Here is a 24,629-nt window from a genome sequence, read left to right as displayed (position 1 = left end):
GTGCCCAACAGAGCTGGAAGGACAAACGCCAGCTGTCAGCAACTGTGATCCCCCACGATCAAGGAGCCTCTCTGGCTTGGCCATCCCTCCCACAAATGGCCGTCATGGTCAGAGCTCACCAGGCTTGCCCCTACCTCCCATGGTGCCGAGATTTCTTTCGCTGAGGAAAGCCGATCAGGTTCCTCTTGCGAGTTGAGGCCTCTGTGTCAGACAAATCCGCCTTAAGCCTGCCCTGGTTCTTCTCCGCCAGCGGGCACCCTGAGAGGCAGTAATGGGCCGTGAATCTCCCAGTCACGTGTCCTGACCCATCGCAACCTGGCGTGGGGCACTTCCTAGAGAACAGAGGGGAGGCAAGCGTTGGACCCGGCTCAGAGCAGCACAGTGGGGGGTGAGTGAGCAGGGCCCCCTTTCCGCCTCCAAGCACTGGAAGCTGTAGCCCTGGCCACGGAAAGCAGAGTAAAGACATGCTGAACCAATTCCTGGGGCGAAGCCGCTGGGTGCACAGACAGGGCACGTCCAGTCCCTCCAGGTACAAACACCCATCCCACCGTCTCTGCTGCTGTCACAGTGACCCTGTCAGCACAGTGCTGATCAAGCAGGTCATTGGGGTTCACAGAGTCTCCATCTTCACTTCCTGGCCCCCACAGGCATCCAGACTAGCTTCAGAGTGAGGAGGAAGCAAGTATCACGAGTGTGGCCAGTGGAGAAACCCCTGGGAGCCAGATCTGCCTTCCCCGTCCTCACAGACGCTCCACCATACTCACTGCTCTCGACGCCAGCCTGCTGCGCTGGGGTCGGCACTACGCCGTGCCTGGTTTCCCCTGGGAAAGGTCACACAAGCGACTGACTGAGCTGGGGGAGATGCACTGTTCCTGTTTGGGACTTCCCAACTCACCTTGCAGTGAAAGGCATCCAGGGAGGACGGGAGGAGCATCACCCTCGAAGCTGGTATCAGTGAACAGCATCTTAGAGGCGCTGTCCCCTACGTAGCCCATAGATCCCCACAGGTAGATGGGGACGCAGGGCACCTCCAGGAGCTCTGGGTGCCACAGGACAGGCGCAGAGCAGGAGCCCACAGGAGTGACATTAGCCGCAGGCTCGGGGCTGCCTTGGGGCCTGGCCTGGGGAGAGCAAGGGCTGCCCCTAAGCAGGGAGCAGAGCCAAGCGTGGGGTGGGCGCAAGGAAGGGCTGGTTGCTGGTGGGGGTGGTGGGTGCGGAGAAGCAGAGGAAGGGCTGGCATGGGCTGGCAGGGAAGCCGTGCCCCTCTGAGTCATGCTGGGGAGCTCACCTGTGGTGAAAGCTGTACTTGGAGCTCTTGGTGTGAGGGATGCTCTTGCAGCCTAGGGTTGGGAAGCCCCCGTGGGCAGAGGAGGTTGGTTCCTTTGGCCCTAGACCAGGAGGAGAAACAGGAGAGAGACTGTAACAGCTGCAGCAACAGGCAGAGCCAGGGCTCTGGGCTCCATGCCTGTGCCAAACAGGGAGGACTTTTCCAGCTGACAGCTCCACGGAAAAGCCCTTCCTCCCTGCTCATCTTTAGCCAGCACCTGCCCTCCCATTTCTGAGCACGGACAGCGGGGATGTGGCAGGCCTGGCCCTGGTAGGAGGGACTGACCCAGGCACAGGACTTACTGAGAGGAGGCTGCAGCGGGTGTCCAGTTTTTGAGCACCAGCCTACGGGGTGGATGTCTGGATGATCCACGTCAATCCAGAAATCATAAACGTGGCTCCAACCATCAAAATGGATCTGGGGAGACAAGTAGAGAGGTCACCCTTCAAACCTCAAGGCACCTCCCTGAGGAGGTCTGGAGCCCTCCAAGCTGACAGGTAGAGCTGAACTGCAGCACAAGGCTGTGCTCCACTCCTGGAGCCAGGCACTGGGACCTGCCATCCTGCACACGGTGTGCTTCCACAGACCTCCACACAGTTTGCCGCTGCAACTGGCAGTGAGTTGGGAAGGGCAGGAGCAAGCCAGCACAGAGCCTGGACACAGGCTCAGCACCAAGACTCCAGCACGCACCTTTATCCTGTGATCTTCCACATCCTCCACGCTGGCTACTCGGATGAAGGAAGGAGTCCTCCTGTCCACTGCCTCCAGCTTCATGTTGACCAGAAAGCCATGAGGTGGGCGCTGGGGCCAGAAGAACCCAGGTCAGCGGGGAGCAGGGCCGTGCTTCGGGCTCCCGCGCCCCTCGGCAGCTTTCCCAGCAGTGTGTGCTCCTCAAGCCCAGCTCCCAGCCCTGGCCTGTCCGGGTAAGAGCCATCCCAGCAAACAGTGGCAACAGGAAAGAGGGGGGACAGGTCTCCTGGATCTGAGCTGTGTTTTAACAAGATGGGAGAGCTGTGCCCAAGGGAAGAAGGTCTCTAAAAGACACATTTGGGGGATCTATATTGCAGCCGCACTTGGCTGGACACAGCTGCTGTTGCTGCAGTTGGAGACAACAACTATCAAGCAAGCCTAAATGATTTCCCATCAACCGGCTCCTGTCTAGCTGAGGGGATGGTCACACTTCCCATTTTTCCCAGTTTTGAACTATTTTCCCAAGATAGCCCTGACTTCTCAACCTTGAATACAGATCTGAACCCCAACCCATGGCAGGAGCATACTGAACATCGCTTGACTTTTCACAGAAGCAAAGACGTGACAATGGAGAAAACCCACATTCCTGCCCAGGTACAGTGGAACAGATGATGTGGCACTCACCACTTTAAAGGCCCAAGCCGGGACAGCAGAAGCTCCAGTTTCCTTTAAGTACTTTTCCCAGGTGAAGTTGTCAGGGTCAGGATAATCTAGAAGAGGGAAGATGCAGAAAGTGAGACATGCCTGCATGAAGATGGCAAGTGCCCTAGAATGTCCTACTGCCTGGAAGGACCAAGCAAGTCTGTGCCAGGCACGTGGGAACCTGAGAGACATCAAGAAGTGGTACTATTTTCTCATGGACCATGAAATCCAGGGTATAAGGAAGCAGAAACATCTGGGCCTGCACAGACAGCTTGGGTCCTCCTTGTATCTCCACTTGGCCCAAAACACCCACCATGCTGCAGCTGAACACGTGTACAGGAGCCTCGGCAGCACCGTGTTGCCTCCCTGGCTGTGGCCTTGCTAAGGCAAACTGGGCTGGCAGACAGGCGAGGGCCACGGGGTTTGCACCCTCAGGCTCCCCACACAACCCTGGGAAGCAAAGGCTGTGCTCCCAGGCCACTGACTCACCTTGAGGAGGTGTGAGGGGTTTGCCGTGCTCCTGACACCATCCAACTGGGTGGATGTATGGACTGCTGGGGTCACACCTAGAAAACACACCCAAACTGTTACACAGGGCTGAGATACCAGACAGTGCGGGCTGTGGGGGCCCAGGGCAGGCCACTTGGCAGCACCCGCCAGCCTGCACCACCTGCAAAAGCCCCTGCAGAAGCCGAGGTCTACAGCACCCTTGTCCCTGAGTGACCCAGGGAACCACGGGCCCTGGCAAGGCAAGGGCCAGAGCAAGGGAACTCCAGCTCAGCGGGGAAGGACACAAACACGCCTCAGGTGCAAGCCCTGCTGCAGAGCTGCCCAGGGAACAGCAACCCTTTGCTATGAGCGAGGAGACAGGCCATGCCCTTCAGAGCTCGGGGTGGCGAGACATGAGCAGAGGGGCTAATGTCCTGGTCACAGCTCCCAGTAGGTCACAGCAGACTGAAGTGCTGCTGCTTGGCAGGTGTGCCCTGCGACAGAGCAGGCAGCTGCCCAGCACCGGCAAGTGAGGAGCAGCTGGGGACAGAAACCACTGCAGCCCCACAGCTCCTCGGGGCAAGAAGTAAGAGGTCAGAGGGCTCCAGCCACAAAGGAAACAGAGTTGCTCTCAGGACCCTGATTGTGCTACCTGGCCATTTTAATCAGCCTTAATCAGCCTCAACTGGGACACCTCCCTGCCCTGGCTGCAAGCCCCCACCTCCAGATCCAGGAGCTCCTTTTAAGATCTCTGCCTTGCAGGTGGCTCCGTGTCCCAGTGGGTTTCAGGGCAAGCCCACAGCATGCAGTCATGCCTGTCTTTGTCCCATATTAACTACAGGGCCATAGCAATGTCCCATGGAACAAGTAAAGGTTTGTTCCCCAGCACAGGGTGGTGAGCCTCTGACTCACTGGACCACTGGTGGCCTGACTGCAGCAGCATGCTGGGATTGCCCCACGCTTTCCTGAGCACCCCGTCACTCTTGCTGAAACAGTGGCAGGGTGTCTCCCCAGCACTGGCACCCCAGGAGCCTCTGTGTACTCACCAGTAGTCATAAGTATCATCCCAGTTGTCAAAGTGCACCAAAAAGCGATTGTCCACCACGTCAGTCACTGTCGCAACACAGATCAGGGAAGGGTTCATGCGGTCCACAGCTTCAAGCTTCATGCCCACCTCAAAGCCTGGGGAAGACTCGTGCTGAGAGGACAGAGGGACACGTTTCTTTCAAAGCTGCAGTCCCAGCGCCCTCCTCACCACTCCCTTTGCCTGCTGCAAGGGGGTACCTGCCCAAACCCTCCCAAAACCAGACCCTCCCTGGCCTCCAGGTAGGCCCGGGACCATGTAGGATCCCAGAAGGGCAGTGCCCTACTATGCATGCAAGAAAAGAGGCAGAGAGTAAATAACTCAGCTTGGCCACACAAAGAAAGGGGAAAAGAAGTCTTCAGACCCTCAGGATCTGAAGCAGTGACCTCCAAGACAGCCTCCAACTTACACTGATTCAGATTTTGTCACAAAACACTTGTTTGCATCACTCTCCTCCAGTGTTAGCAGCAATCAATGCCCTAAGCTTGGCAGGAGGAGCTGGGGTGGGGCCCTTCATCCTACCTTGCCTTTATTTCTTGGATCCAAAATCCGTGCAAAACGCTGCATCGCACACGCTAGTGGGATTGTTGCAGCAATGAACAGGAGGGTTTAGACGCATTAAATAACTTGGAGAGGCTGATTTATCAGTAGATTGAGTTTCCTCTGCAGCTGACAAATGATCAGCATTTTGCACTCGCTATATGCCCACTTTTCCTACCCAAGCTGCCATATGAAAAATAAAGGCAGAGACAGAAACCAGAGACAAAATAACTATACTTATGAAACATTATCTGAGGGTTTTGGCAAAATAATTGTTGAGAGTAACGGTTACTTCTCCTCTTTTGCAATAGATTTAACTGTCCATGAGACTGACCTGGATGAAACAGTGAATCAGACCAACACTAATTTTGGGCACACCAAACTAGTGTCCAAGCTACAGATCTTCAGCAGCAAAGCATGCCATGTGAAGCAATGCCAGCAGTACGCTCCCCTGGCCCTCTGCACTGTGGGCTTGAGAAGTGCGGGGCTGACAGAGAAAAGCCCAGCACCGGCAGCAGCATTCTGCTCAACTGGAGGGGAAGGAGTCACACCTGAACCTGCAGGCTCTGGCAGGAAGAAGCTGCTACTCACAGTGTTTCGGACCATAAACAGGTGCTTTGGAGCTGCCTGAGCCTTTGTTATCTTCAGGTAGTTTGTCCAGCTGAATTCTTCTTCCTTATAACCTACAACCCCTCAGGAAGAGAAATGAGAGCAGTGAGTTCACAGAGAGCAGCTGGGAGGTCGTGAGGCTGAGCCCAGCCGTCCCCAGCCAGCCCTCACCCCACCAGGCATGTCCTGCTGTGGGCAGACAGGGTCTGCAGCAGCCCTGGGACACCTAAAGCCTGTGGCTTAGGCCCAATGGCTGATTTTGAAGGGATGTTAGGAAACATTAGCAGTGGAGTGGAAATCCAGAGCTCAGCTCCTCCACGGAAAGCACCAGTCCCACTCGCCCTGTGGCACAGCTGCTGGCTCCAGCCTGGCATTGGGACAGCCAGGGTGACAGGGCTTTGCCCAAAAACGGGAGCAAGCAGAGATCTTTAGTGTGATGGGTGCCTGAAATGTTGTCCTGTGGAACCCTGCCAGCACAGCAGCACCCACTCCTGGGCCCCATGGAGCCACCTTGTCCCCACCTCCAGCTCTACGTTTCAGGGCCCACTACTTGTCCCCCTCCTTCGACAGGACCCACCAACTGATACTCACTAACTCCTTACCTTTTGGGGGCTGGAGTTTGTGCCCTGTCTCCTCAAACCAGCCAGCAGGGTGGATGTCAGGGGAGTCAGCATTCAGCCAGAAATCATGGCACTCAGAGTAGCCATCAAAGTGGAGGCGCATCCGGTAACCGCACACCTACCAGCAGGGAGGGCAGGAAAAGGACCATGGAAACCTGCTGTCCCTGTCCGAGCATCGCATGCACCTCCCCTCTCACACACAATCTCAGCGTTATCACTTAGGGAAGCCATGAGTCAATCCTATGCCAGTGCCCAAATTGGGAGGCACGTGCCAGTCCCAAAAGGCATCCAGCATGGAACAAGGTAAGCGCAAGGCCACCGTAAGCCAGCCCTAAGAAGGGAGGTTCAGGCCAGTGCATGAGATGCTGTGGTGGGGCACCTTGCTGGGTCCAACAAGTGCAAGAATTCCCTTTTCTGCACCCAGGGAAGATGCTGGCACAGGGATTTTGGTTAAGTGCCATGCTGCTTTGATGAAATCTCTCCAGCAGCAAGAACAGCAGCCACTATTGTATGGCTGATCTCCCTGGCTGCCTGGGAGCACTGCGAGGCAAGGCTGGTTCAGCTGCCACACAGCTGAGCAGAGAGCCCCACAGACAGAGGGCTTCCACGGACACCAGGAAGAGCAATGGGATGCCTCCACACCTCCATCTCAAGGGCTCAGACCTGTCTGAGGGGCATCAGCTCGAATATAAGAAGCTGTTGCCATCACCACTGCCTCTACCCCCAAGGCCCTGCTGTGTCAGGGTGATAGACACCAACTAGGCTGGGACATGATGGCTGCTCCACAGCACTGTCTCCTGCCCCATGAACTGGAAGGAAACTTCCTATTTGCTTGACCGAGGTGCTGGAGCACCAGCTCATCTCAGGCAGTGACACGCAGGCCAGGGCCCAAAGCTGGTCTCCTCCAGAGGCCAGCTGGCAGCACCTCCCCTCCCACACAGCCTCCCACTGCCCAAGCGTGAGGAGGAACCAAGGAACACGGAAAGCGGAGTGCCTTACCTCAGCCACTGTCAGGATAAAGTACATGGATGGGTGCTGTGGGTCGATCCCCTCCAGTTTCATCCCCACTTTAAAGCCATTCTTGTGCTGGGAAGCTACTTGGTACTGAAAACAAAAATTAAATTACAATGAAAAAACAACACCGGTAGTTGGGCCTAGAACCATCCTAAGGCGCAACCATCAGGCAATGGGAGCTGCTAGGACCAGGAGATTGTGGGCCACAGGTTTTGTTGTCATCCAAATTTTAATTCTTTTCCCGTAGAAAAAAACCCACATTCTTCCACCTCCTCGTGGGTTTGCATCTCTTGCTACCGGCAGGGCAGGGTGTCCCTGGGCTAACAGCCGCAGTCGGGGAGCGTGGGGCACGGGCCTGGCTCCTCTTGCAACCTGGTAATCAGACACCTGGGAGCAGGGGTGCAGTGCAGCAACGTGGCCTCAGGAGAGCCCACCCCTGGCTTCAAGGAAGGGATGGAAAGGCTCCACCACCCTGCCAGAGCCACAGGGGCGCCCCAGGCGAATGTGGGGTGCTTGGGATGGGGGACAGCACCCTGCTGGGCAGTGGGACTTGGGGCAAATCAAAAACTGGAGGCTGACTGGTCACCTCCAGGTGACGATGGGAGCTTGCTTATCACTCAGAGTCCCGCAAAACAGGGAAGCAAGGAAGAGAGGAGAAGGAGGGGCGGGAAAAAAAGGGAAAGAAAAGAGAAGATGAAAGAGGGAAAAAGACAGGAAAATCCCAACTCACATCCTGGAAGAGATCTAAAGGGGCAGCGACAGCTTTCTGCTCCTCCAAGTAGGACGCCCAAGACCAGCCTTCTTTCTTCTCCTCACTGGCACCTGAGCGCAGCACAAACGCACACACAAGAGGCGCTGCTGAGGGTCCGCTCCAGCCTCCATCCTTGCCTGCCTCGGGGCAGCGCGGAGCGCAGGCAAGCGCATGGGTCCCGTTGGGGCCGCATCCCACTCTCACGCACAGTCCTGCATCCCTGCAAAGCTCAGCACCATCCTACCAGAGCCCATTCTCCGACAAACCTGGCCAGCTGTCCGAGGAGGGACAGAGCCAAGAGGACCACTCTCACAAAGGTCCCCATGACCCACACGTGCTCCGTCACTGTACAATGCTCTAGTAAGGCACCTAAGGAGCCCGAGGGACAAGCCATCCTGTGCAAAGCATCTGGACACCTCTGCAACCAGTCCTCCTCCAGCCACTACATCCGAAATGGCCACAGCCCTGATGGATTTGGGACAGCCAGTAGGATCCATCCAGAGGTCTGGGAATCACTCCCAGCTGCAAGGAGCTCCCGGCCAGTCAAACCAGCAGTGGGTTCACCTCCCAGCACCGCTCCAGAGGCACCAGCTCTGCTATCCTCTGCTCTGAGACAACCACCTGAGCCCCCCTTGACACACCAGGGCCACCCTGACACCCTAGAGATGCATTTACCCTCGTGGTATTCACAAAAAGAAGACAGCATTGTCTCTTCACAGGCAGGGAGGTGATCCTTCATGCCTTTGACCCCTTCAGGAAGGCCACAAAGGTTTCCCATAAATGTTTATTTTCAGTGTAAGTTTCAATATAAGTTCTCCCTCCCGCTCACCCCCATCACACTGCAGGGGAAAAAAACCAAACAAGCAAACGCTGCATCCCTCAGCTCGTCTCCTCTCCCTCTGTGTCGACAGCTCTGTGTTTGAGATCTCCTCTGATATGGTCCAGGAATATATCCCCATGAGGTGAGACAACCCCAAATTACACAACTTCAGCAGCATCAGACCTACAGGAGCAGCTCCCAAACTTGTGAGCTCCTGATCATGTGAGGGAAGGTCCCTGTAAGACCATCCAAAGGCGGGGCAAAGCCAGACGTGGCGCAGAGTCACGTTATTGCTCAGGATAGTGCCTCTTGCAGCAAAAAAGCTATCCATGAGCAATACATTCAGCTCCCAAGGGGAGGGACCAGAAAGCACTGTACAGTACAGCCCAATGCCTAAAGAAGACACAGCCGTATCTGTAAGGGTGCACCCTTCCCATGGAGAGAAAGAGAGGAAAGGAGAGAAATGGAAAGAGACAGAGAGAGCAGGATCAAGCAAGCAGAGGAGCTTACAAGCCTTCAGGAACATGTACCAGCACGTTGCACTGGGTCTTTGACTCTGCTGGAGCACCAAAATGCTGGCCCAGCCCCACAGCACCACAGCAGGACCCTACAGCCGTGGTGGGAACACTCACCCCACCACCCACCCAACCCCTCCATACCGTGCTGGCTCCCGTTCCATGCATCAGCCTCCACACTGCTGATGGCAGAGTCTCCCGCAGAGTTTTTTCTCTCTTCCTGCTTTTCCTCCTAGACATGAGAGCAGACAGAACAGAAACCCATAGTGTTGGAGGTCTGCACAGAGGTTTATGCTGTGTGTTGTACCATCGCACCAGTCCCAAGGGCCATACTGTGCCTTTGCAATGTCCATGATTTGACTGGCCCAGAAACGGGCAGCCGAGAGGATCTGATGATGGGAGCCCAAGGGGGATTTTGGTGCTGAGTGGTAGCAATCACACCTGGAGTGGATCTGCTACAGTCAAGGCTGGCAATTGCCTTCATTGCCTTGTCAAAGTCACTCTCCCTTCCCCAGGGTACACATCACGAAGACACTCTCTTATTTCAACATTTACTTTGGTGGGGCAGACTCAGGAGAGCAGTTCAGAGTGCTCAGTACCTACAGCCCCATCAGGACATGTCTAGCACTGCCCAATCCAAGGCGCTTGGCATGCCAAACAGCAGCCAAGTGTCTAGAAGCCCTGAGACTCCACACATTCAAGTCTTTTTGACATTAACAGCCAACACGTTACTCCTTCGACATAAGCTGACACAGCACTGCAAAGCACCAACGAGCACTGCGTGCACCCGCAGCGCATACGGGGGGGCCCATGGCCCAGCCTTGACATTGGCACTTGCACACCCACGCCTTCCCTGCCCTCTTCTTACCATTTGCTCAGATTCATATTCTTCCTCTGAAGGGCTCTGGTAGTCCTTCCTCTTTCGTTTCTTCACCGGCTTGAGGATTTCAGTGGCATTGGTGCTGCTGGCAGAGTTTTCCACGATGACGGACCTGCAGAGAGGAAGGGAGAATAAACCACTGCAACATGCTTTGAGGCAATGGCTGGGGTGCCGGTAAGCAAGTGGTTGCTGGAGAATCGCTGTTACCCTATTGCTTACTCACACATGCTCCCATCTCTCCTGACTAATGTAGGTGCTCCTCTTAGCGCACAAGTCGGCAAGAGGTTAGAACCAGGGTACAGACCAGAATCACCATCACATGCTTGGGTGTCAGAAACCTGAACCCAAGGATGGATCAAAAGCATCTAATTTCATAGCAGGGCTCCATGCTGCATCAGAGTCACACAGAGATGCTGGAAAACAAGTCCCAGGAGTCAGACCTTAGTAAGCAGAGGGGCTGCAAATGCCCTCATGACCCATGCCTCCCACTGCCGCTGAAGCCTGGAAGCACCCACTGCGGCAACCTCCTGCTCCAGCAGATACGTGTTTATGAGGCCACAAATTGGGCAGGAGAAAATCTGGCTCCTGTGCTTCCTGCTGTGCCCTGGGACAAGTCTTACTCCCCCGACACTGCAGCCAGGGTTGCCTACAGGGAAGAGGGAAAGAAGTGGGGTCCCAGCATCTGCTGGAGACAGATGCACTTGCATCCCTTGCTGGAGCATGTGGAGGCAGGGCAGACAGACAGATGGATATGGCTCTGCATGGAGCAGACTCCCCTTCCTTTACCTTTCTTTGAACTGCTGGTGACAGTGCTCACTGCAGAAACCCCTGCCTTCCCGGGCTCCATCCGACACATGTCTCCGGCCGCAGGTATCACAGTGGCACATGCTTTCTGCTGTTGGTAGCTTGGTCTGCTCCGGCACATCTGAATTAGAGAGGAGCAGTGAGGCACAAGGTGCAGCAAAGGAAGGAGAGCAGGAAGCAGGAGATATTTGCCTCACTCAGTGCCTATTCCAGACAGTGCCTGCTGGATGATCGTACCACCCCAGAAGTGCCACCATGGTGGTGGCACCATGCCCTTACCCTGAGCCACAGCAGGATTGTCCCTGCTGGTGGGTGCCACCTCTGAGTCCTCATCTTTATCTGCGTGGCCCTCCTTTAGAGCTTCCACTGGAGGCACCTTGTCAGCACTCATGACCTTCAGTGTCCCGTACTCATTTATTCGAAACTATGTAATTGAACCAAAAAAAAAAAAACAACAAAGGGAAAATAGTTAACAAGGAGGAGGATAGAAATATAACTTGATGGCTAGTGGGTACACGTGAGCTCTGAGAACGAGAGGGACGCGGTTCGGTTATTAGTGCGACCAACAAGAAAACAGCTCTTCCAATCACAGAGGCGAGCCCAGCACCAAAGTCACCTGTCCTGCTGCCCCTCTCCGCAGTCTGTGCTGGACTTGGGTGAGACCAGCACCAGCTGGCAGCAGGATGGGCAGGGACACGGCCAGAGGATGTGGCGCCCTGAGGCTGAGGAGCAGCTGAGAAACTGGTGCGTTTTGCGCAAGCTATTTCATGTACTGAGGGGTACACCTAAAGGCACCCACTGTCTGATGAGCACATGGCCACTGCTTCCAGGGTGAGTGCAGGAGTTTGGCAAGAGCCAACTCCATGGCACAGCTTGGAAAGGAAAGATGCCTTGCACAGCAGGTAGCATCCCTCTGCTTCCCTGTGCAGGGCAGACCTGCTGCAGCACCCCAGGCACCATGTGCGTGCTCTCTCTGCTAAGCTCATAAGATGGGAGGGGCACAGCGATGGGGCACAAGAAGAGCCTCGCAGAGCCGGAACGGCCGAGGGATCCTCCAGCTGGAGTGCAGAGGGGCTACAGGGCCAGGGGACCACGTCACATCCTGGTGGTCCCTGTGTGGCCCAGGCTGGGGGACTGCCACTTACAAGGGCAAGCAGCTGCAAGGAGGGGGGCAAACACGGTGTCCCAGGGCTACACTTACCCTCAGGTTACTCCCAGGCAAAGTAGCCACCCCATCTTTCCACTCCAGCACACGGACTGTGCTGCAGGTCTGCACCCCGCTGATCTGGGGGATGACCGTAGCTGTGATGGGCTCAGTCCCTGCTCCCCTCTCTGGCCTTTCGGCCCCTGTGCTTCTCTGTGGTTCCCGAGGGAATCGCTGAATTTCTAAGGTGCTCGTGGGGAGGTTGATGGTAGTGGCATTTGCTTGAGAAGAGAAGAGAAGAAACAAACAACCAAAGCCATACACAGAACACTTAACTGATGCAAACAAGGCTCAAAGGCAGTACGAAATGACAGAAAAAAACCAGTCTCCCAGCCGAGGGCTCGGTGTTGTAGGTTAAAGCACCCACAAGCAGGCAGTGTGACCCCAGAAGATCTGCAGCCAGCAATGGCTTGTGCTGGGGTGTGGCACCAACACTATCCATCCAAGAGTTCCTACTTCAGCCTAACCTCAGACTGTTCCCATGACTAGGATGCCCTGATGTGGCAGGAGTGTGCTGGCAAGCTCCTGGACTGCATCTTCCAGTTTAGTTTCATCTCAAAGGAACACGCTGTGCAGGCCAGGGCCTCTCTGCAGTGGGAACCGAGGCACCAGGAGCAGGAAAAATTGGAAGAATTGCTTCTAAAGAACACTCCTGATATCACCTAACATACATCCATGCTTTGCTCACACACTTCCTGAAAGACACTGGTCAGCTGTGCTGCAAATTGTCCCAATTTTCAAGAAGGGTAAGAAGGACAACCCTGGTAATTACAGGCCTGACAGTCTCACTTCAGTACCTGGTAAAATTATGGAGAAGGTTGTTCTGGGAGTTATTGAAAAACACTTGAGAGACAACCCAGTCATTGGTCATAGCCAGCATGGGTTCATGAGGGGAAAGTCCTGCTTAACCAACTTAATTTCCTTTTATGACAAAGTCACCCATCTAGTTGACCAAGGGAAGCCAGTAGATGTGGTGGTTTGGGATTTTAGCAAAGCTTTTGATACTGTCGCTCGCAGTGTCCTTCTGGACAAAACGCCCAGCACACAGCCAGACAAGTCCATCATGCGTTGGGTGAGCAACTGGCTGATGGGTCGGGCTCAAAGACGTACAGTAAATGGTGTCACATCAGCCTGGTGGCCAGTCACCAGTGCGGTTCCACAGGGCTCAGTTTTAGGGCCAGTGCTCTTTAATGCTTTTATAAATGATGGATACAGGAGTCAAATGTACATTAAGTAAGTTTGTCGATGATACTAAATTAGGAGGAGCTGTGGGCTCCCTCAAGGGCAGAGAGACCTTACAGAAAGATCTGGATAGACTAGAGAGCTGGGCAATCACCAACCATATGAAATTTAACAAGAGCAAGTGTCAAATTCTGCACCTGGGATGGGGTACTCCCGGTTCTACCTACAAACTGGGGGATGGGAGGCTGGAGAGCAGCCCCGCGGAAAGAGCTCTGGGGCTCGGGGTGATGGCAAGTGGAACAGGAGCCAGCAGTGGCCCTGGCAGCCCAAGGGCCAGCCGTGCCCTGGGGTGCAGCCAGCACAGCACGGCGAGCCCGTCAAGGGAGGTGCTCGTCCCACTCTCCACCGCCCTGGTGCGGCCCCACCTCGAGTCCTGGGTGCAGGTTCGGGCGCCTCAGTACCCGAAGGACGTCAGACTATTGGAGTGCGTCCAGAGGAGAGCGGCCAAGGTGGGGAAGGGTCTCGAGGGCAAGACTTGCGGGGAGCGGCTGAGGTCACTTGGCTCGTTCAGCTGGGAGAAGAGAAGGCTGAGGGGTGCCCTCATCTTCCTCAAGGGGGGCAGCGGAGGGGAGGTGCTGATCTCCTCTCTGGTGACCAGCGATAGCACACGAGGAGATGGAATGAAGCTGTGTCAGGGGAAGTTCAGGTTGGACATTAGGAAAAGGTTCTTCACTGAGAAGGGTGGTCGGTCCCTGGAACAGGCTCCCCAGGGAAGCGGTCGCAGCACCGAGCCTGTCAGAGTTCAAGGAGTGTCTGGACAACGCTCTTAGTCATATGGTTTAGGTGCAGGTGGTCCTGCGAGGAGCAGGATCCTTATGGGTCCCTTCCAACTTGAGATATTCTATGATTCTCTGATAATGTGGCAACCCAGGAGTCCACACGCCTGGCAGAGCAGGCACCCAGCACACTGTGCTGCCCGGGCACAGGGCCCCAGACATCAGGGCTTTGGTTTCAAACACAAGAGGTTTTGATTGGCCACAAATTGTCCCAGTGATGTGGGATAGCCACAGAGAACCTCTAAGATGGCAGCAGCAGCATGGCTTTGCGTCCCAAGGTTTGGGAGGAGCACAGATGTACAAGGAGTGCGAGGTATCAGTGTGGGGGGAGAAGGCTGGGGAGGCACCAGTTAGAGGACAGTCCCGCATACCTGGTATGATGAAGGCAGTCGCTGGCAGGTGGGTGCTCTGCACAGTGCTCTCGGTGGTGACCACATGGACACTGACCTCCCCAGCAGCATTCCCCTTCGTGCTTCTCACAACCTCCATCTCTGCTCTGCTGTCCATCACCTTGCCTAGGCACAGAGCGAGACACTGGAAGACAATAAGAAAGAAATCAAGTTGGATACAAATACAAACACAAGAGTGAGAAAGATACTGTGGAGGATGGTCCCTCCCTTTCCACCATCTCCCAGCAGAAACCCCTGTAAGATGTATTAAAGGCCCATTGAATCCAACAGAGAAGAGCATGAAGGTCACAGCTGGTACCAACATGACCTAGTAAAGCCCCTGTTGCAAGATTCCAGATCAGAGTCTACAAACACTGAAGGTTTTTTCTTACCAGGCACCACCATAAGATGGTATGAGCACAGCAGGTCCACCACAAGCTACGGCTTCTCCTGGCTCCCACTGGGGCCTACACCACTCTAACGCAGACTGTGACTGAGGGTTGGCAAATCCTACCCTGGAGAAGACGGAGGTCCCTGAAGTCCTCCTGTTGGGCAGTCACCCTTGCTCTTCTAAATGGCTGTTAAGAGAGAATTTCACAAGTGACAGGAGTTAACTGGGGTGGAAGCGGGTGGGGAACATGAAGTCACTGCACGCAGTTGAGTTTCTCACAGGACTGGCGATGTTCAACCCATTTAGCCATGAATTTCAAGGAGTAGGCAAGGTGTCAGGGCCCTTAGTGGCCCTGACCAGCCTCTCCTGGGACCCCCACCCATGGACCCAGGCGCTCCATGTCAGCCCACTCTCAGCCCGTCTATGCCACGCTGCAGCAGTGCTGGTCTCCAGCTTCTGTCTGGCAGCAGCAGGACCTGACCTACCCGCTGACATCCTGGCTTGATCTGTCAGACCTTGCCTGGTGACCTGAGCTCCTAGCTGGACCTGGCCGCAGCAGCCCTGCCAGCTGCCTTTCTCGGTTCCCTGTCCCAGGGCAGCAGCTGGCCCCTGCCGTGCCCCAGCAGGCAGGACGGTGCTGACACCAGGACGTCCCCAGACCAGGGTCTGCAGGCAAGGCAGAGGAAAGAACAGCATTGCCTCCCAGTGTCCAGGGTGCCTCGGTGAGAGAGAGCTTTGGTGCTGCTCCCGCCCTAGTGAAAGACACGACAGACACACAGAGTTATGCAGAAACCCAGCAGTGTCATCGGATGTGCTCAGGGAAGGCGGATCTCTCTGTGCCTACTGAAAATGATGGTCCGAGCGTCCCAGAGACTGCTGGGGTCTGAGGACACTAGGCTGGGGAAGGATTTTGGACCTGCCCTGTTTCCCACACCCTCTTCAAAGCACTTGCTGCCAGGAAGGAGGTAGGGCTGCTACGGGGACCGCACTCGATTCAGGTTGCGACCTGAATTTGAAAGACAAGACAGCCATGTGGAAAACAGGATGATGATTTCAGTGAAGCACCATTAAATAAGAATTTGGCTACAAAGGGCAAAGTCTGGAAATTTAAAACCTGAGACATTAAGATACAGGTGTTACAACCAGAGGGTAAAGAGTGGGATGGTGTGCTCACATTAGGGGAAGACCTGCTTCTTCCTCTCTCTTACAGTGCTATTGGGTTTGTGATCAGAAATACCTGCTGCTCAGCTGACAGATGGCATGGACCTTTAAGGCCCTCCAGGTGCAACATCAGAAAAGCACTGTTAAGTGTCAGAACTGAAGGAACTGAGTAACTCAGCTGGACACCAGACTCCAACTGAAAGCCAAACTTAATTTGGCAGCCAACCTGTCTTGGTGCTTCCTAATCCCCCCCTAGGAATCTATCTGCTTTCTTAGGCACTTAAATCTGATATTTATCCTTGATTCATCACTTGAGGCAAATGTTTCAAGGATAACGCCTTGTTTCGTGTGAGCTGTTGGCTTTTCTTTTTTATTTAAACAGAACTTAGGACTGGAAATGCCTAGAAAGGAAGAGAAATAACTAGATCCGGTGTCCAAGCTGGGTGATGCTTGAACCCACCTCTGTACAGCAGACCACGATGTGAACACAATAGCAAATACTTGCACAGGAAATAACCAGCAGCAATGATTACGTGTCAAACACTCTCCAAATCCTTGCAGGGCTGCCTGTTGATGCTGTCAAGACTCGTTCTCCTGCGCCTTATGAGTTCAGGGTGAACAGAATTAATTTGGATTATAGATTGCGACACTATTCCTTAAACTGGAAGAACTCAATAATTGAGATTTAGAACTCCAGTCAATCCCTCTTCCACCACCCTCCTGGGAAAGGCCTCGCTGCAGCAAAGGGCATGTCCTCTCACCACACCACAGCCGGGCAGCCCAGCTCAGAGGGTCAGGAGCCCTCCAAGGAGCTTGAGGGAGGCAGAGGAGCCCATCCAGCCCTCGGCCCTGCCCTACAACAAACTGTCACTCCTGTTCCTCTTATCTGCCCCTCAGCAGCAGCGTCGCCACTTCCCTCGGCACCTCTGGCCGGAGCAACCTCTTTCCTGTTGGAGGAAATCTTTTCCTTACACCCTGCCCCAACTCCTGACCTTCAAGTACATGTTGAGCACAAATTCTGCACACAACTCCTCCAGCACATGCCCTGCTCCCACAGGGCAGCAAAGACTTTGAGGTCCTGGACACCACAAAACCTTATGCTTACAGACATCTTAAGCCACATTTCTCTCCTTCTAAGATCCATGGTGGGGGAGACAGGCCCAAAGCTATTCCAAGGTCACACATAAGCAGCAAGAACATTCTTGGTGTGAACTTGTGACTCCCAGGGCTCTTCCACCTCTTGTCAAGGGCTTCCATGGTGTCAGGCAGCAATTTACCACCAATGCTGTTCACATCAACCATAGCACACATCGTTAAACTTTTAAGTCAGGATTTCTGAGGTAACCCGTGCAGACACAGTCCCAAGCTCCAGAGCACCGCACTGGACCACTGCCCTGCAATGCTCTGGAGCATTACTGGCGGGATGGACGTGGGCAAGACACAACACTTGGGCTGCAGAACTCCATCTCCAACCCGGAGAAGTGAGAATCAGGATTGAAGACATTGTTTGCAGCTCACAGTTTTCAAAACCCTGGCAGAAAATCCCCTGGAAGCCCAACCTGCTGTGAAACATCTCAGGTCAGGAGCAGCATATGAGGAAAAGGGGAGAAGAGAGCAAGCATCTCTGTAAAGGAGCACAGCTACGATCTGCCCTAGCATCACTGTCACAGCAGGAAAAAGGCACTGGCACACATCCATTTGGACAACCCCGCTCCCTGAGAGCAGGACCTCTGATAGATGTCAGGGAGAGGATGCCCATGGCTGAGGCGAGTCTAGTTGCTTCAGTGCATGGAGCCAGAGCCTGGGCAGGTACCACCACCCCAGAGATCACTTCAAGGGGTCTCCTGCAAGCCTTGGTATGACCCATTAAGGATCACAGGATAATTCAGGCTGGAAGGAACCTCAGGGGGTCTCTAGTCCAACCCACTGCTCACAGCAGGGTCAGCTATGGGATCAGACCAGGTTACTCAGGGCTTTATCCAGACTGGTCTTGAAAACCTCCCAGGATGGAAACCATACTCCCTGCAAATTAGCACAAAAATTAGCAAAACAAACTAGCGTGATCCCTTTCTAGTGACTGCTCTAGATGATGAACAAAAGGTTTCTTTATTTTCTAAATTTTTATTTACATGGGATCTAAAAAGCTTTTGGCCTACATGTGCCCCAGTGATATCTGATAAAACTCTGCGTGCCCTGACAGGACCAGAATTAGGCCAACACTTAGCAGTTTTCAGAAATCCCACCATCCAGATTTTAAAATAGCAAGCAATTGTAGAGGTGAAAGCTATTTTGGACTTAACAGTGAGGCCCCAAGTTCTCCATTTTTCCTGGTATTTAGTGTAACTCCGTACATCTTGCAGAGAACGTAGGCCAGCTCCACTCCCCAGCAAACCTGCCATTCAGTCTTTCCTTTAGGTCCACAGGGATCTAAAACTCTGCACACCCATTCCTCTCTTCTGCCTTCTGCTGAGGGACAGCCAATGACCTCAGGCTCCCACCCTGGAGAAGACCACACAGGAGAAAAGCCACCCTAGGAAGCCGTGACCACGCATACACCCTGACCTGTGGGCCCTCCAGAGACCACAACACATTGGCTGGAAGGAAGAATTTTTCACAACATCTTTCATCCAGGAGCGCTCTCTGTCTTGGCCTGCTTTGCTCCGGTAAAGTAGTTCTTGCAATCACATCCTCCATGTACGAGTACGTACGTGCATACGGCCATCTGTCTGTAGTCAGACCCCACCAGCCTATTCCAACCAGTTTTGACAGTAAGATTAGATATCTCTGTAGCAGTGGTCTCTGTCAGAGTAAAACCTTCAAGTCTGGGAAACCAAGCATCTGCACAGAGAACTGGGTCCCTGCACTGCCCTGCGCCTCACTGGGGAGGGTGTCCGGACGGGGTGCGGGCTGAACTTCCCGAGCACCAGAGAACGGCTGGGGACACCTCATCTGTGCACACATAATTTGCATGTGCAGAAGAAACTGGCCACAAAACACATATTTTAAGGCAACCAGACTTCACTGGTTCTGCTGCTCACAAAGTTTCTAGCTCATCAAACAAGAAATGCTGGGTGTTGGCACACCAGCACCCTGGACCAGTGACACAGGGGCTCAGAAAGCAAGCATTTCTACGGCTGCTACACACAAGAGCCTCCAGCTCTGCCACAGTCTCACACCCACCCTCTCACAAAACCACAGCAAAGATGGGGAACGAGCCACTGTTTGGAAAGAGGAGGGATACGCTGCGTGCTACAGACCACAGAGGAGCACGGAGAAAAGCAGCTCCCAGCAGAGAGACGCTGTACAATCCCGTCAGTACTTTATAAAGCACAGTCCAGTCAAAAGATGTGTTTCTTTTAATCACAAAATTGGCTTAAAATAACTGTATTTCTAACAATATTAACTTCTTTATTGGTTTTGTGGCTTCTCAGACTTTTAAATATTCCTGAAATCTGCACTGGTATATGCTGGGGACTACCCAGCCGGAAAGCAGCTCTGCAGAAAAGGACCTGGTGGGCACCAGGTTGAACATGAGCTGGCAACGTGATCTTGGAGCAGAGATGGCCAACAGTATCCTGGGCTGCCTTAGGAGAAGCGTCACAGCAGGTGGAGGGAGGTGATCCTTCCCCTCAGCACCGGTGGGGCCACCCCTGGAGTGCTGGGGCCAGCACTGGGCTCCCCAGTACCAGAGACAGGGACGTACTGGAGAGAGTCCAGCGAAGGGCCATGGAGGTGATGAAGGGACTGGAGCATCTCTGCCACGAGGAGAGGCTGAGGGAGCTGGGACTGTTCAGCCTGGAGCAGAGCAGGCTCAGGGGATCTCATCAGTGCGAATAAATACCTGGAGCGAGGGCGCGGAGAGGACGGAGCCAGGTTCTTCTTAGTGGTGCCCAGGGCCAGGGCCAGCAGCTGTGGGCACAAACTGGAACACAGGAGGGTCTTTCTGAACATCAGGAAACATCTTTCCACTGTTGGGGTGACCAAGCACTGTCACACGTTGCCCAGGGAGGTGGTGGAGTCTCTGTACGTGGAGATACGCAAAAGCTGCCTGGACACGGTCCTGGGCAGCTGGCTCTGGGTGGCCCTGATGGAGCAGCGGGTGGACAAGGTGACCTCCAGAGGTGCCTCTAATCACCAGCCTGTGATTCTGTGAATTATTTTTTCAGGAATTTCCTCAGCCATAACAGAGAACTTCCTTAGCCTTAATAACAGCTGACGTATGGATTATTAATTACCTCCAGTGGCAAAATTGAGCCTTTAAGAAAAAGCACCAGCTGGGATTGTGCTAAAAATACAAGCGGTACACCAGAGCACTGCAGAGATGTGGTGGGCTGGGAGCTGCTCCCTTGGATCTTCCCCTGTGTTCTGGCATTGCCCAGGGCAGGCATTTAAGAGACTAGTGGCACTGCAGAAAGTATCCGTTCCGTATACGCACGGGAGCACACTCCGTAACACCCTTCGCACAGGCAAGTGGCCCAGCGGAGAAAGACAAACACGCACGCCTCTTCCCTTCCAAGTCTGACTGCTGCTTTAAACCCAGGAGGCAATGCCTCCTCCGGAATAAACTGGGACCACAAAGTCCTCCTATGTCCTGCTGCAGCATGGGGTGAGGTTTGGAATGGACCGTGGTATTTATCAACATCTCAAAACAGGCTGACACGTCCTTCCACGCAGTAAGATGCTGTTCATGTTGCACGTTTCAAAACAGCAAATAGATTCTGTGAAGACAGAGATCAGAGGGAGAAGGGCCAGAGAACAGCAAGCTGCCTTCAGCTTAAGGTCCATACACAGCTGTCAAAACAGAGACACTTGGGCTGGGTGTCACCTGCTGTCCCCAGGAGTGCCACTGCCACTGGCACTAGCTCTTGGGCCTGTGGATCTGCTCAGATCCGCAAGTGGGGAGAATGAGCACTTACCAGTGATGTCATGTGCCACCCCAAAGGGCTCAAGGTGACACCATCTAAGCTCAATGCTGAGGCCAGAAGGCAGCCTGAAGCCCCAGCAGCTCCGACTGGGCGCAGACCCCCAGACACTGCTGAGAGAGGCACAAAGGGGACACCCGCGTCCCACCTTCCACTCTGCTGCCGTAAGCCACTGCCAACAGAGCCAGCCCTGCACAGAGCTAGGGCACAACACAGGGTATTGTTCTACAAGTTACCCTTATGAGCAGGCAGAAACATCCAAAAAGGATTGATACGTGATCCCGAAATATTTCAAAATGTCCAGTCTTCTATCTCCTTTATAACTAGTAAAGAAAGAAATCCAGAACCTGTCCTAGACCATGTGGAACATCCTCTTTGTAGCCTGGGCTGTTTGTTCTGTATTCTCCTAGGCTGGATTAACGCCCTCCAGGCTGCAGGACCCTTTCAAGGACTGCAGCGGTGTCATCTTCAGGACAGCAAACCTTCATCCAGTGTTTGAGAAACACCAGAAGAAACGCGGTCAAGTATCCACCCTGGAAGGGACTTCCAGCCTCTGCGTGTCCCAGAGAAGATCCCTTGGGAAAGCCAGAGAAGAACAGTCCCATTCCCTGCCTCGCTGGGCCACGCCTGGGCACCGCCTCACACTACACACACCCAGCCGGGGCCAGTCAGCCCAGTACAGAACTTAGCCAAAGGAGATACGCGCCTGCACGTCCTTTTTTTTTTTTTTAATTTTCTGTTAAGATATCCCCTACTGTTGGGCATAGTTGCTTGCCTTGAGGAAAAAAATACTTTACTACACATCAATGTTACAGTCCTAAAACGACCCACAGCGGGTCCGCCGACCCGGCGCAGGGCCGGGCAGGGCCGGGCCGCCCCTGGCCCGCTCCGCTCCCGCAGCCCCCTACTCCCCGCCGCGGCCCGGCCGGCACCGTCCTCCCGCCGCCCCCCTTGGCCAGGACGCGGCGGCGCCGAGCCCGGCCCGCCCCGGCTGGCTTTCGATAAAAGGCGGCGATGGCGGAGCCTCCCTCCCCCGCCGGGCCCGGGGCCGCCCCGGCTGCAGGGGGCGGCGCGGAGCGCATCGGGCCCGGCCCCGCTGTCCCAGCCCCAGCAGGCCCCGGCCCCGCTCGCCCGGCCAGGGAGGGCCTCGCCCGTGGGAGAACATCAAAGGCGGGGAGACAGCTCCCGGGCTGGGCAATGCCCGGCCGCGCTCCTTACCTCCACGGCGGGGCCCCGGCGGCTGGAGCCCGGCCAGGGCTCTGCTCCGAGCCTCAGCGGGGCTGCCCGGCCCGGTGTGCGCCGCGCAGAGCCGCGTTACGGCTGGGCCGCCGCCGCGGCGCCCGCACGGCCCGGCCCGGCCCGGGGCTGCGAGCAGGGCCGCACCGGGCGGGGGGGGGGGGCTCGGGCGGCGGAGCCCGCGGCGGGAGGGGCGCTGGGCCGGGCCGTGTGTGAGTGTGCGTGTGTGCGCCGGGGGAGGGGGCGGTAATTGAGCAGGTTGGAAATGCATGCACTTAATGAGCGCCGTCGCCATGGTAACCCGTGTATTCCTCCACGCCGCAGTGGCAGTGTTTAATCCCGCCGCAGGATTTCGGGGAGCTGCCCGGTGGGAGGAAGGTCGCCATGGCAACGGCCAGGCCCCCGGCGCCCCAAGGCCGCCGCCCCCCGGCTCCTCCGGCCCTTCCCACGCAGGGGCCGGCGGGCACCGAGCCGCTCGTCCCCGCGGGACTGCGGCACCCAGCGCTTGGCACCGGGCTCCCTAAGGCGAACGTTGAGCTCCGGGCTCCTGGCGTCCCCATCCTCACCTTGCCCGGTGGCTGGAAATTCTCCACTGTTTCTCTCTCTTGGGTTAGATGGGACGGGGGGGGGCTTGGAAGCCAGAAGCTGCTTTTTCTCCAAGTCAATAGCATTAACCTAACCCCCCTCAGAGAGCGGTCAGACTGCATCGCTGAGGTAAGGTGTCCTCGTCGCAGCAGCCAAGAGGCCCCGGGGACCAGACCGGTTCCCCAGGCCTTGTCTGAGGGTGGGCAGGGGCTGCCCCAGCCAAGGGGGGAAGGCTCTCCTCCTCAGCGCTCGGTCCACAGCTCAGATGATAACCAGAGAACGTGAACACAAAATCCCCAAGACCGGTGGGGAGCAAAAGGATTGCTCAAATTAGTTTTCCGGAGGAAATTCAGGACTGACTCTTGCACGTGCTGAGTAGCGCTTCCTTAAGTGCTCTGGTCAAAAACCAGGGCAGCTTACCCACCCAGCCGTTAGTATTTTATGGCCACCCGAGAAGCGTGCCTTTTAGACACATGATGTCTGTCCCACTTATCCGCAGAAGATAGGAGTGGAAGGAACCAAGACTGGAAGCACAAGGACCAAAATGCGCAAAAAGCTGCTGCTGAGAAGGGTGCTCAACGTGCGTTGGACGGGCTGGAAAGAGGTGACTGCCCGCTCACCCTGCGGGCCGGCTCCTGCCGTACCTAACCCATGGCAAGGAGTGTCCTGGCTCGCTTCGGGGAGTGCAGACACAAGTTCTTTGTTTCTAGTGTGACTATCTGCTGGGGTTTTTATCACCTTGAGTTTTGTACTCTGAATTTTTTAATAAATTAAAAAAGATGATGTCAAAAACTTTGATGAAGCAATTAGATCCTGAAAATCAGGAAGTAACAGGTATTTCCTTTGCTGCTACTGCTTCCTTCCCCCCTTTGAAATAAACCTTCAGTGGCACAGTAGAGGAAAAGGCCTTCCTGTATAAATCCTTTTATGCTGGAGTGGGAGTTTCAGATTCAAATCAAGAGTAGAGTGGAACTCAGTCACTTGAAAAGCCGCTCAGCATTCACCTTCTCCGTCAGTTCCCTGTTTCTGCTATGCTTGCCATAAAAAAAATAATGAATTCAGAATGATGAATTCCTAGGAAACGGTTACTTTAGGCAAAAAAAGAGGAAGCATCCCTGGCTTCCCTGTGAGCCCTCTGACTGATGCAATACCAGATATTTCTCCCTCCTGTGCCTCGACTTCCATTTCCCCAACCTCTGTGTTAAGGCATCTTAACTTGTACCTGCAAACTGGGGGATGGGAGGCTGGAGAGCAGCCGCGCGGAAAGAGCTCTGGGGCTCGGGGTGATGGCAAGTGGAACAGGAGCCAGCAGTGGCCCTGGCAGCCCAAGGGCCAGCCGTGCCCTGGGGTGCAGCCAGCACAGCACGGCGAGCCCGTCAAGGGAGGTGCTCGTCCCACTCTCCACCGCCCTGGTGCGGCCCCACCTCGAGTCCTGGGTGCAGGTTCGGGCGCCTCAGTACCCGAAGGACGTCAGACTATTGGAGTGCGTCTAGAGGAGAGCGGCCAAGGTGGGGAAGGGTCTCGAGGGCAAGACTTGTGGGGAGCGGCTGAGGTCACTTGGCTCGTTCAGCTGGGAGAAGAGAAGGCTGAGGGGTGCCCTCATCTTCCTCAAGGGGGGCAGCGGAGGGGAGGTGCTGATCTCCTCTCTGGTGACCAGCGATAGCACACGAGGAGATGGAATGAAGCTGTGTCAGGGGAGGTTCAGGTTGGACATTAGGAAAAGGTTCTTCACTGAGAAGGGTGGTCGGTCCCTGGAACAGGCTCCCCAGGGAAGTGGTCGCAGCACCGAGCCTGTCAGAGTTCAAGGAGTGTCTGGACAACGCTCTTAGTCATATGGTTTAGTTTCGGGTAGTCCTGCGAGGAGCAGGGAGTGGGACT

The 24,629-nt window shown here is 55.1% G+C and overlaps 1 protein-coding gene across 1 annotated transcript in view; it reads right to left on the bottom strand.

The window, feature by feature from the left end:
• L3MBTL1 (L3MBTL histone methyl-lysine binding protein 1) overlaps nucleotides 1-22,307 on the bottom strand; it is a 29,922-nt gene extending 7,615 nt beyond the window's left edge. The window contains exons 1-20 of the mRNA XM_075768587.1: nucleotides 22,149-22,307; nucleotides 14,849-15,034; nucleotides 14,439-14,601; nucleotides 12,047-12,270; nucleotides 11,125-11,269; nucleotides 10,828-10,966; nucleotides 10,030-10,153; nucleotides 9,306-9,393; nucleotides 7,806-7,897; nucleotides 7,061-7,165; nucleotides 6,044-6,179; nucleotides 5,424-5,524; nucleotides 4,255-4,406; nucleotides 3,209-3,285; nucleotides 2,702-2,787; nucleotides 2,018-2,128; nucleotides 1,630-1,744; nucleotides 1,289-1,388; nucleotides 896-945; nucleotides 135-258 (exon numbers count right to left, since the gene is read on the bottom strand). Of these exons, the coding sequence (XP_075624702.1) occupies nucleotides 135-258; nucleotides 896-945; nucleotides 1,289-1,388; nucleotides 1,630-1,744; nucleotides 2,018-2,128; nucleotides 2,702-2,787; nucleotides 3,209-3,285; nucleotides 4,255-4,406; nucleotides 5,424-5,524; nucleotides 6,044-6,179; nucleotides 7,061-7,165; nucleotides 7,806-7,897; nucleotides 9,306-9,393; nucleotides 10,030-10,153; nucleotides 10,828-10,966; nucleotides 11,125-11,269; nucleotides 12,047-12,270; nucleotides 14,439-14,574 (2,105 nt within the window). The 5' untranslated portion in view covers nucleotides 14,575-14,601; nucleotides 14,849-15,034; nucleotides 22,149-22,307. The remainder of the gene's footprint in view (nucleotides 1-134; nucleotides 259-895; nucleotides 946-1,288; nucleotides 1,389-1,629; nucleotides 1,745-2,017; nucleotides 2,129-2,701; nucleotides 2,788-3,208; nucleotides 3,286-4,254; nucleotides 4,407-5,423; nucleotides 5,525-6,043; nucleotides 6,180-7,060; nucleotides 7,166-7,805; nucleotides 7,898-9,305; nucleotides 9,394-10,029; nucleotides 10,154-10,827; nucleotides 10,967-11,124; nucleotides 11,270-12,046; nucleotides 12,271-14,438; nucleotides 14,602-14,848; nucleotides 15,035-22,148) is intronic.
• Between the last annotated feature and the right edge of the window lie 2,322 nt (nucleotides 22,308-24,629).

Source organism: Balearica regulorum, chromosome 16, assembly GCF_011004875.1.
Source record: "Balearica regulorum gibbericeps isolate bBalReg1 chromosome 16, bBalReg1.pri, whole genome shotgun sequence".
Lineage (NCBI taxonomy): Eukaryota > Metazoa > Chordata > Aves > Gruiformes > Gruidae > Balearica > Balearica regulorum.
Note: the sequence above shows the minus strand (reverse complement) of the source record. Positions and strands in the feature narration are given on the sequence as shown.